The sequence below is a fragment of the Pteronotus mesoamericanus genome, unplaced genomic scaffold, assembly GCF_021234165.1.
Source record: "Pteronotus mesoamericanus isolate MK-2021 breed Mesoamerican mustached bat unplaced genomic scaffold, CSHL_Meso_final contig_657, whole genome shotgun sequence".
Classification (NCBI taxonomy): Eukaryota; Metazoa; Chordata; class Mammalia; order Chiroptera; family Mormoopidae; genus Pteronotus; species Pteronotus mesoamericanus.
Window position 1 is genome coordinate 18,680,205 of NW_026555229.1, and position 12,310 is coordinate 18,692,514.

The window sequence follows — 12,310 nt, forward strand, 5'->3', positions numbered from 1 at the left end:
GACTTTGGTCTTTTCCTGGCCTAGTGGTCTGTGGAAGGACACGCCCTTGTGGTGCGGGGCAGTGGCAGTGAGCACAGCTCCCAGGCAGCCACGCGATCACAGGGCAGACAGCCAGTGCGTTCTGGATATTGTGTTTTGTGTTTTCACATGAATTACATGAGATATTCAACACTTTACTATAAAATAGACTTTGTGTTAGATGATCTTGCTCAACTGTAGGCTAATGTAAGTGTTCTGAGCATGTTTAAGGTAGGCTACGCTAAGCTATGATGTTCTCTATTAAATGCATTTTTCACTTAAGATATTTTCAACTTACGATCATTGGAATGATCATCTTTTATTGTTCTTTGGTTTTTTCTAGGTTTCTGTTGTTTATAGCCCATTAGACTTTGAACCAGAGATTTTCTTTGCATTGGGATCTCCAGTTGGTATGTTTCTTACTATTCGAGGAGTGGATCGAATAGATGAGAACTACAGGCTTCCCACCTGTAAAGGATTCTTCAATATTTACCATCCGGTGAGTGCATTGAATTAGCTTCCTGGTTTGTTTTTTTTTTTAAGATTTTTAAAGTTCATTTTATTTATAGAGAGAGGGGAAGGGAAGGAGAAAGAGAGGGAGAGAAACATCAATGTGTGCTTGGTTCTTATGTGCCCCCAACTAGGGTCTAGCCTACAACCTAGGCATGTGTCCTGGCTCGGAATTGAACCAGGGACCCTTTGGTTCACAGGCCAGTGCTCAGTCCACTGAGCCACACCAGCCAAGGCAGCTTCCTGTTTTGAAGAAGATGAAGAACCTGTGATATTTATCCTAATATAGTCTCAGATTCTTATCTCTTAGGAATTAATACTGATCTGGATTTTGTACAACTTACTTCTGTGTCCTAATAGATACAGTATGATATGTTCCAATAAATGTTTCCACCAAAAAGAGTTTGTTCAAGGAAATAATTCTATTGCTTTGTTTGCAAAGTAATTTTACCCACAAACTTGAAAGTCTTCTTATAATTACCAATATTTGAATAGGTGTGAATAAAAAAATCAAAATATCTGGTTTGCCAGTTTTTTGTTTTTTTCACCCAACTGAGGTATGTGACTTAATATAAACTAGTTTTTCATAAATTTTAATTCTTCTATTTACAGCTTGATCCAGTGGCATACAGACTAGAACCTATGATTGTTCCAGATTTGGACCTAAAAGCCGTTCTCATTCCACATCACAAAGGCAGAAAAAGGCTTCATTTAGGTAAAAAGCAAATATTATAAAACTTGTTTCCTTCTCCTTGTTTTTTAATCTGCCATTTGTAATAAATCAAAAAAATGTTAACAATTCCTTTCTTACACAGTTAATGTTAAGTGCCTACTATGTTTAGAACTTGTTTACTAACTATTTGGGAGTGCTGTAAAGCTAGTTATGAATGAGTTAATTCTCCTTGGTGACTTTACTCTTGATAACATTGTAATTGCTGAGATATTTTGGACTGGGGGGAAGATGGTAATAAAGTGATGTGGTGCATATGATGTCCGTCCAGAAAGTACCCATCCATGTAATATAAAAATAGAGACATTTATTGAAGAAGATACAAGAAACATGATACTTAGGACAATGACACCTGAATCCCCTTCAAAGTAGGCACCTTGAAACATCACACAGTTCTCCCAGTCACCATCAGCTGCCCTGTCATATTTTCCTGAATCTCATTGATGGTCTGAAATTTCTTCCCTTTAAAAAGTGATTTTAGTTTTGGGAAAAGCCAGAAGTTGCAGGGCGCCAAATCTGGGCTAAGAGGGGGCTGAGTCACCTGGGTGACTTCATGTTTCACCAAAAACCTCTGCACGAGAAGTGCTGCATGAGCAGGTGTGTTACCGTGATGAAGCTGCCAGGCACCATTTGTCCCTACCTACAGCTTTCTGAATCATCTGAATAGTTTCTGTGGAGGAATGTTCAAGCTTAACGCAAAATTTGATGCAGGTTCGTTATTCTACTCGCTCAGTCATTTTGAATGTGATGGCCACACAGCGCACTTGCTCACTCATCGGTGTCTCCCGCTCTCACTGACTAGTACAGTGAAGTCATTATTCACACATGTGCATTCCAGTCCACTCCTTGGCTGCCAGGTTACGTTGATGTCGTGCAAACCATTCTCATTGTATTAACAATGGTTGAATTTTTTCTGGACAGACCCTGTAGATTTTGGTTAAAATTTTGGGCATTGGAAAGCAGAGTAACATTTGAACTGACCAAACCATCAAGAAATAAGTTCGATGGTCTTCAAGTCAAGTGGGCTTTTATTTCCTTGCTAACTAGACACTTTTCCTTTAAAAAAAAAACTCATTAAATATGTGGATCAATAATAATCCTAAGTGGGGTTTAAGTTTTTCTTATGTCTATTTATGGTGTATATTATTTATCCACAGATTTAAAAGAAGGAAAAGTGATCATGCCCTCTTATTTAAGTCTTTTTTACTTTTGTTTTGCTTTTATCATATTTTTAAAAAGTATTTTAACTCTTTTGGAGTTAAAATGAGAAATTTGATACTCAAAGAACTTGATTTCAAATAGGAATTATTAGACAAAAGTAGAAAAGGTAAAGGAGTAGGAGTTTATTCGTTTTTAAATTAGCAATTTAAATTGTACTTTTCGCATTTTCAAAATCATTTCACTGTTAGAGATTAGAAAAAGTCATTTTTTAAATTTTGCATGTCTACTTTTTAACCTAGAGTAAGAAAAAATCACGTTTGTGTTTAATTACATCTTTATGGTATTGAAGTCTTTTTTCTTTTTTTGGAGGGAGCAAATTTACAGGTTTTGGTTGGATCAAGTTTAGTCATTACAGAAATGATAGGGATAAGATTCCTCAAAACATTTTAACATAGTGAAGATTTTTGGTTGAGATTCTCCATGTACATGACATTTAAGAGAAGACTAAATGGTTCCACCTGCTTGAGAATAATGTTAACTTGTGTTTTAATTTTGGTGCAGAATTTTACCCACAGACTAGTAACTTGATGTGTTGTCTTGATCTCTTTAGAGTTGAAAGAAAGTCTCTCTCGCATGGGATCTGATTTGAAGCAGGGTTTTATTAGCTCTCTGAAAAGTGCTTGGCAGACATTAAATGAGTTTGCTCGTGCTCATACCTCTTCAACTCAGTTACAAGAAGAATTGGAGAAGGTAGCCCATCAAATCAAAGAAGAAGAAGAAAAGCAAGTTGTTGAAGGTAAATTTGATATTTGAGGCCTTCTCCAGTTGTTCCAAATGTTATTTGTGATACATAAATAATTTAATGGTGCTTTTCCTCTAGTCTTTTTTGTTAAAATGTGAAGACCCTTCTTACGATAAACTATACTTCAAAATGTGTCCTTTTTTACTAGGTTTCTGTCTAGTAGTTGAACTTTTTTACTCTGCAATGTTAAAACGGTATTGAGATTCCTAAGGCCAGAGTGTTATATCAGAGTTGAGAACTAAGTTTATAGTCAAGCAGTTGAAAGACCCACGCTGAGGAATTATCTTTTCTGATGCTGTTGTTTAACTGTGTTGTTATGGACTTTACTGCAATGTCAGGTCATTGTGCCTTGATGTTTTCGATTTTTTTCAGATTCTAATTCTATTTCTTTTCTCTCTGCAATGCCCTCTCACCCCTTTTCTTCAAAACCTCTGCCAGCTCCTTGGCTCTTTCTCCTCTCTCTGGGGTAACCAGCCCCTCTTCCCCTGGCTCTTTGGAGGACTGGGAAGTGAGCCTGCTGGCTCCCCAGGTTGCTACGTGTGTCAAGCAATATTCTCATTGAGCCCAGTAAGTCAGCTAAAATCAAGGGAAAATGATTAAGTGATTGACTTTGATATTGAAATGGTTTGAATTCTAGCAGAAAAGATTGTTGAAAGTCCAGATTTTTCCAAGGATGAGGACTACTTAGGAAAGGTTGGAATGCTAAATGGAGGCCGCCGCATTGACTACGTTCTTCAGGAAAAGCCAATAGAGAGTTTTAATGAATATCTTTTCGCTCTTCAGAGTCATTTATGCTATTGGTAAGTATTTTCATCTCTGATACCATTCATGTGGCCTTTAGGTGCTTGTGCGGGAAGCAGTTTTAGTTTTAGTGAGACTCTCTTGCTGATTTATCACTTGTTATGGAGTATTAATTTGAACACCCATATGTTCAAAATCAGCATTTTCCTGATTTAGTTTGGTTACTCACAAGGTGGCAGGACGTCATCTGCCTTTGACCAAAAGCCCTTTGTTACTTGCACACTGTTTTTGCAGGGATGCCTTTCGCAGATCGGAAGTGACAGGGGAGGGCCTTAGAAAAGCCATCCTTGCATATATCCCTGCTCACCAAGGGGAGCTGCAACGTGGTGGTTTTGGAGCTGAGTGGTATCCATCCAATTTTTAAGGACAACTTTGTGATTACACTATTTCAATTTCACTTGCTCTTCTTAAGTGGAGTTGAATAGAACAAAACCTGCATTTTCCATCTTTAGACATAGAGATTAATGTCCACTAAATGTCTCTTAAGTAAATGTGCTTTTTTTTTCTTTTTTGATAGGGAATCTGAAGATACTGCCCTGTTATTACTTAAAGAAATCTATCGAACAATGAACATTAGTCCAGAACAGCCCCAGCATTGACTGGACTTCAGTTTCACTGTGTGAGTATATCTTTATTGTGTGTATAAATTCTGAATGCTTCATTCTGAGGTCCTTTTTATGGGGTTGACCATAATTTCTTCTTTTTTCTGTTTCCTCTGAGTGCTTTTTTATTTAAAAATTTAGATAGTAAAGGAAAGGAATTAGTGAACAATTTATACTTCTGATATGTTATAATCTTTTAATTCTGCATAGAATTTGAGTTCTTTTAATTTCAGTTTCTTTTAAAAATAAATTCTTAGGAACATCAGCTAGGAATTTTTGGTTGTAGATAACAGAACCTAAGTAGAACAAATAGAGGTTTAGTTTTCTTGCTTAAGAGGGAGGGTTCATTTGTCGAATGATGCCAACGGGTAAGAGGTAAAATGAGCTGCGGAGAGTGACTGGGGTTGCTTCTGGCTAAGGCCTTGCTGACTTAATGACACTTGAGTTGAAATTTGAATAATGGGAAGGAAGCTGGAGATCTGAAGAGAAGGGGAAGAGCAATCGAAGCAGAAGAACAGCTATGAAGGTCACAAGATGAGAACAGACGGACAGTGTGAGGGGCAGAAAGCCGGCCAGTATGGCCAGAGGACAGTAAGTGAAGGGGAGGATCGAGGAAGAGGGGCAGAAGTAGTGGGCCTGGTTATGAGGGAACTGGTAAGGCAGTTGCATTTTACTCTTAAGTGTAATGGAAGCGTTCGGGGTTTTTAAGAAGGGACATGATTTGGTTTATACTTCAGAAAGATTGCTCTGGGTGTTGGTTGGAGGGTAGACTATAGAGCAAGGACGGAGGAAGGCCAACTCGGACTAGGGGTATAGTGGCAGGGATGGTCAACAAGGATTGAATTCAGGTCTCTTGGAGGTAGAGTTGTTTAGGACTTACTGATGAATTCATTGTGGAATGTGACTCTTGGGATTCTGATGTGAGCAACTGGTTGGAAGGTGGTACCTTTTCCAGGGAGGGCTTGTGGAGGGTTTGGGGGGTGCTGCTGGGGACGAGGAATCAGGAGTTCTGCTTTGTTCAGCCAGTAGCTGGCCTGAAGCACAGAAGAAAGCTCAGAGCTAAAAATAACACCTTTAGAATCCCCAGCTTATACTTGCCCTTGGAAGGCACAGACTGGGTGAGACCACCTAGAAGGAGTGTGTCGGCGGCGAAGAGAAAGGGGTCTGCTGAGAAGGAGGAGCCAGTGACGTGGAAGACAGCCCAGGGGTTGCGATCTCAGGGCAGCGGAGGGAAGGTTGCCCCCAGGAGAGCGTGGGCGACCATGTCAGATGCTGCTGAGGGGTCCAGTGAGGGGGGGCCAAGAATTTGCTGTTGTCTTGAGGAGGGCTTGGACGCACATCACCAGTGACCTTGAGCAGAGGGAAAGTGGACTGAGGAGAGGTCAAGGACTGGGTTGGGGGGTGGGGGGAAGAGTTGTGCTGGGAAGGGTAACAGAAATAAGACGGGGACGTTGTATGATACTAGGGTCTGTTTGTTTACTAATGGCAGTGATTCATTATTGAGGGGGGAGACTGATAATACCAGAGCAAAAGGGGACAGTTCTCAGAGAAAATACTTGAAGAGGCAACAGGGCATGGGCCCAGGGCAGGCCGCAGGGTTGAGCCTTGGGAAGGGAGCAGGGGTGCATCTATCTTTACGTGGCACCGGAGGAGGAGGCCGGCTGAGGGCGTGGAGAGGGCTGCGGGGTGAAATGGGTGGTGGGAAGAGGGGCTCCTCTGGTTACTTCGGCCTCCTCTCGGGTGTTTGGGAAGGGAAGGCCACCAGTCCAGGGCCTGAGGGAGACACAAGGAGGGAGGAGCAGAGAGAGGCTCATCTCAGCATGCGGGAAGGACTCTCCCAGCCAAGCGTGGTGGGGTTGTATTGCAGGCTTGAATGAATGCTTATTGGATATTTTGGTCAAAAATTTGAAGTGAGTACAGCGAACATGATTGCTTGGCTTTTTTCTGGCCATGTGCCACTACTTGGGTGACACTGAGAGTAAGCAGATACTTGGTGTTACTAAAATTAGGGTTTTGTTGGTAAGACAGGAAGAAAAAGACAAGGGCGCCAAAGGAAGTGATGGAGAGTGAAGAAGCTGAGAGGCCGGGGGGCGGGAGGCGGTCGGAGAGTCCCAGGAGAGAGCGCCCTCTGTCCGAAGCGGGGACCCCTGGGGCAGGGCAGTGCGTCGCTATGTCCGAGGGTCCGGTGCAGGTGCTGTCATACTCTGCTAAGCAAATGCTCTTTGTGCTTAAAAGCAATTTGAAAAATTATAAAATAATAGTACCTCATACAGAAACCTTAGGAAATACAGAAAGGAATGAGAAGCAACGGAAATCACCTATAATCTTGCCAATTAAAAATGTTAGAAGTTAATCCTTCTAAGCTTTTCTAAGTCTCATGTATTTTATATTATTTGTTATTTTGTAGCCTGTTGTTCCCACTTAAGAATATGTTGTGTAATTTTCCCATAGCCTACAGTTGTGTTAGTGAGTGGATGTGTAATTTTTATTTTTTTCTCAATGAGTTATACTTACAGTTGGTTCAGCTTTTGAGTGACAGAAGTGAAGGCTCTCCCTGTCTCTTCCCCAGTTTTCTTTCCCAGAGGCAATCAGTGTCCTAAGGATATGTTAACGCACGTGATTTTCTTTCCTTTTTAAAAGGCAAATGATAGCAAAATAGACAAACCGTTACTACCTTTGTATCTTTGAGATATTTCCATATCCGCACACCCATTTATCCAGGCACCCATCTGCCTCTTCCCTGTGCGCCCGCACACCGTGCAGTCATTCAGTATTTGGTGAAGCTGCACTGAGTACCAGCTGCCGCTTTAGGCCCTGGGATTCACCTGGTGGACTACACACAGTCTCTCCCCTCCAGAAAAAAGGGATCTTTTTTTCTTTGGGGGAGGACAGGCGGTGAATAAACAGATGGATTGTGTCAGATGGCTATAAACAGCAATAGGGTAAGTAAGCATCAGAGGCAGTGCCTTTGTATATAATGTGGCAAAGGACACTCTAACTGATAAAGTATCATTTGAGCAAGTGCCAGGTGGATGTCTGTGGGAAGATATTTCAGGAAGAGAGAAGACTATATCATAATATAAGAGCTGCCTCATTCTTTTTAATGATAGTATAGTATTCCATTTGCTGTTATACTGTAATTTATATAACCTATTCCTTGCTGATAGGTATTTAGGTTATCCTTTTACTGGTACAAACTGCTTCAGTGATACATAGTATTTAGTAGTTGCATTGTGTTCCATTTTATTGGTTTACTTACTAAAATACATGGTGGGGTGTTTAGGTGATTTTTCCAGTTTTCACTATTATAAATAATTCTGACATGTATTGTACCTACATTTCTGACTGTTTGCTTGGGATAAATTCCTTAGCAGCATTGTAGATCTAAGCATATTGCACATTTTAAAAGGTATTTTGATTTATACTTATTGCTAAGTGACATTTCAGAAAGCTTGTCTCAATTTTTATTAAACCAGCAATATATGTGCTAGTTTTTCTGCACCCTTGCCAACACCGAGTATAATTGTTTTTTAAAACTTTGCCAACTTGATAGAAATTGCTGTATCATTGTTTTATTTTACATTTTCATTACTAATGAATTGAGCTTTTTTTTTGGTGTATTTATTTGGCTGTTTGTGTTTATTGTTTTGTCAATTGCCTATTCTTACCTTTGCTTTTGCTGTGGGGTAGGGTATTTTTATTTCTTACTAATTTATAATTGTGATATTTAAAGATAGTAACCTTTTGCCATTGCAAATACATTTTTTTCCAGTTTGAAATGTGCCATTTATTTTTGCTTATGCTTTGGATTTTTGGGGGCAGAGAACATGGTTTTAAAATATGTAGCTGGTACTTTAAGATTATTACTTAATCATTTATTTTTTTAAGTTCTTAAATGGTGTTTTCATTTGGCTTTATAGTTAGAAGAATGTGGTTTAGAGAGGAATTTAAGTTTTTTCTCAATATTTTTTGCCTGTGCCATGCTTTGAATAATGCACCTTCATTGTCATTGGTTTGATGTTTTTATGATATGCTATTGTTTGACAGTTTTTAGCATGTGTCCAATATTTGTTTTCTAGTCTTTGTGCATCTCTTTTATAGACTTAGTTATCTGTATACCATATTATTTCACTGACTTCATATTATATATTTTTCACATTTTAGAATCTTTAAACTTGGAATGCATCTTAAAATCAGCCGTTGCCTCGATGAAAGTGGAGTTCTTCCCAACGTGGCTTGCAGTTTCTACGGCCAGTCGCTGGGGGGCACTACCAACCTGCATCTGCTTAAACTGACTTCTCTGAGATTTTCTTGAACTGTGCTGGTGTTGTGAATTGAGACCACAGAATTTGCAGGCAGGACCTTGTGGATGTATCAGTTGAAATACCAAGGAATTTTTCCCCCTCTTCCCATGGCTAAGGAGGAGGTGTACAGACTTCTTTGTCATCCCTTCTGTGGGAAGGGGTATTTTTTTAATCCTTCATCGAGGTCGTGGCCATTTGACGTTCTCACTTTTTGTGAAGGCCTCTGTCTCCTTTTAGATTTCCTATCCTGGGCATCTTTTCTTCGCATGGTATAAAAAATAATGGTGCATTAGATTCATTGAAATATGGTGTTTTGTTGTAACTTCACAGTTTTTACTGTCTGGCAGTGCAGGCTATCAGTAGACGATAGTCTTGGCGATTATTCCAAGTGAATTTTGAAATGATTTAAGTTCCCCAACAGTCTCTCCACGAAATGAACACAACTCTAAAATGTATAGTAGTCCCTGGATTTTAATATTACCTAATGTGAAAAAGTAAGAACCTTTCACACTTAATTAGTTCACTCTTTACTATTTTATTTCTTATACTTGGTTGTAAAATTTAGGCAAGAATTTAAGTTCCTAATACTGTCCTAATACTATGAAGTAATTAATTTAAAATATTAACAATTCTTCCATACATCGTTCATTCAAGCAGAGATCAGTTTTGCTGAATTCTTTTATATTCATCTCATTTATTCCTTTCTAGACTTGTTCTTCAAAAAGCCCCAGATTAACCTGTCAGAAGCTTCCTTTTACTTTCTGTACTCATTATGTTATAAAGATTATCATGCTGAATTAACCCCCGGCATGCTCCTGGCCGCACTCTGTCCCTTCCCTTCCCAGGGCCTGTCTGAGGACTTGCGCTCGCAGTGTTCCTTGTTCAGAGGCACTTTACAGTGTGTGCTCAGTCAAGTGGAGCCCTTGACAGCATGTTCTTTTGGTTCAGAAAGGAACAGCAGTGCATTATTATATTATTACTGTAAGTTTGTGAGGTTCACCAAGGATTCTTTTTTTCTTTAAAAGACTTTTTAGGTCTTTCCAAAAAGTCACAGTATAAATGACATTGCTGAGAAAATCCTCAGAGGACATTCCCAGTTTGCTCCTGTGATGGATGACAGAAAAGTCATGCGCTGACAGTTGCTTAGATGTACTCCTCAGATGTAGGGGTTCATGTAGAAGAAAACATACAGAATGAAGACACAGTGGAAACGGTACCGCCTTTGACAGTATAGATGAGAAAATGTAATTATCAAAGTGGCGCAGTTAAAAATTCCTCAGATTAGTTAGCTGTACAGTTGTCAAAGTAATGTGTGATGTCAGTGAAGATAATTTTGTGGCATGCAGACGGCTGTTTCTGTTTCTTAAAAACCTATTGTCTGTGGGCTGTTAAACTTGCATTTTTTTAACGTAGTATGTTCTTTTATTCAAATATGGATTTCTTGAGAAACTATAGAAATAAGATTTTTAAAAATTTTATGTTCTACTTTAAATGTGAATTGTCCAGAGCTGCTGTAATGCAGGGTCGTTTGTATTTGTTAAGAGGCAGTAACCAAGATCACTTATACTCCAAGTTGAAGCGGAGGTTTCTATGCAACCTTTCACGCACAGCTGTGGGGGAAGGTGCACGGAAGCCCTCGGAAGCCCTCCTGGCCGCCGGTGCCACTAGGGGTGGGCTTGGGGCAGTGCTCCGGCTGGGTTTTGTAGGGTGTCACCTCATTGCTGAAATTCCAGTTAATGTGAGAGCCAAACTAGAGGTTTTATGGTTTTCTTCTTTTTTTCTTTTTGCTTTGTATTAATTAATTTCACTTATACCAAAGTGGTTGAAAGAATGAAATGTATTGCTTCTAGACCATGAATCTACTTCATGAAAAGACTATTCTGTAATATTTCATTTTGTTTTACTATAACTTTAAATTGCATTAACTATTTTCCTAATACTACATGGGAATACTGATTTTTCTTTTTTTGTTATGCAGTAGAAACATTTTACACTGTTTACATAGTTCTCATGGAACATAGAATTTTTTCAAAGTAACATATGATACACATTTTTGTGTATATATTCTAATTAGTGTGAATAAAACAGTAACATCAATGCATTTTTTTAAGCAGCACACTTCTGTTTCTCGTCTTCCTTAAAAGTATTCCTATGAATTCGGCATTTATTTACGTTTTATTGTGAGTACATGCTATATATATATAGTTAATACATAGCATTTGCTCCTAATAATGGAATTAGGACAGTAGAATTTTAGACCTGCGGTTGACCCCCAAAAACGTGTGTTGCACGCACCTCAGTGTGTGGCTGAGGACACGCCGCCAAGTGGCTTTCTCAGGCTGCCAGTGGCGGCCCCGGGCTGGGCTACGGTTTTCCTGACTCCCTTCGGTCTTCAGTTCTCTGTGCCTGTGCTCCTACTTTTCATTTATTTTTCACTTCCCCAAACTGACAACATTCAGAAAAACAAGGGTTATTTATGTATATTTTAATAAAATCTCGTGTGATTTTTCAAATCACAGCTGGTTTTGTCTGCATTATTCAGCCTGTCTTCTGAGTCTCGGGCAGAGGAAAAGGTAAACTTGAAGCAGTGTCCATGGAAGAAACTGCGCCAGCTGAGTTTCAGAAAATCTTGTGGTTTTATTTTAACATCGAGAAAATATAAAATAGGATTGTTTGGTGACTCTGCCTGTGATATTTATAACACTCTTCAATTTCCTACAAAAAACCAAACAAACAGTAGGTGCCCTGAGGGCAGAGTCTCTATTAGCATATTGTTTGTATTGTTTACTGTTGTAACCACCAGGCCTAGCAGAATCTCGTCACATAGTCAGGCACTTCCCAAATATTGTTGAATAAAATAATTTTGGAAACAAAAATATAATTTAACACTTGGACGAGACCTTGGAAGACCACTTATATCAGTGGTTTGCAAACTTTTAAAAAGCAGCAAAACCCTTTTTCAAGTGAAAACTTGCACCAAATTTCAGTATATAAGCTAGATGAGAGTGGAGCTGCTGAGTTAAGGTACACCGCTTCCCCTTCCCTTTTTCCCAGATACAGCTCATCCTCTCCTGGAAACGAGCCGCTAAATAGGAATCATGCCCTCGTTTTCCCCAAATGAGGGGAGTCAAGTCTCTAGTTATTCTGGTTTCATATGAACAGTTTGGGACAAACATTAAAATTGTCAGTGTCCAAAATTGCAAATCAGAGAAGCATCCTAAAGCTGATGAGGATGATCGCCTAGGCCGGGTTCGTTAACATGGCGTATGACGAGAGGAGACCACAGTCCCAGCCTGACAGACCTGTGCACTTCTTGAATCTCACAACCAGAACGTGATTAAAATAAATGGAAACTGTACAACTTATATTAAGTTTTGGGGTA

General features: G+C 39.4%; 1 protein-coding gene across 3 annotated transcripts in view; it reads left to right on the forward strand.

Annotated features, from left to right (window-relative positions):
• The window catches only part of SEC23IP (SEC23 interacting protein), a 38,230-nt gene extending 26,789 nt beyond the window's left edge, over nucleotides 1-11,441 (forward strand). The window contains exons 14-19 of one of the 3 annotated variants that reach the window (XM_054581615.1): nucleotides 362-517; nucleotides 1,141-1,243; nucleotides 3,030-3,215; nucleotides 3,859-4,021; nucleotides 4,540-4,641; nucleotides 8,789-11,441. In XM_054581615.1, coding sequence (XP_054437590.1) covers nucleotides 362-517; nucleotides 1,141-1,243; nucleotides 3,030-3,215; nucleotides 3,859-4,021; nucleotides 4,540-4,621 — 690 coding nt within the window. In that variant the 3' untranslated portion in view covers nucleotides 4,622-4,641; nucleotides 8,789-11,441. Of the gene's footprint in view, nucleotides 1-361; nucleotides 518-1,140; nucleotides 1,244-3,029; nucleotides 3,216-3,659; nucleotides 4,022-4,539; nucleotides 4,642-8,788 lie in introns of those variants that run through there. The other 2 variants (XM_054581613.1, XM_054581614.1) reach the window with 2 other exon arrangements.
• The last annotated feature ends 869 nt before the right edge of the window (nucleotides 11,442-12,310 follow it).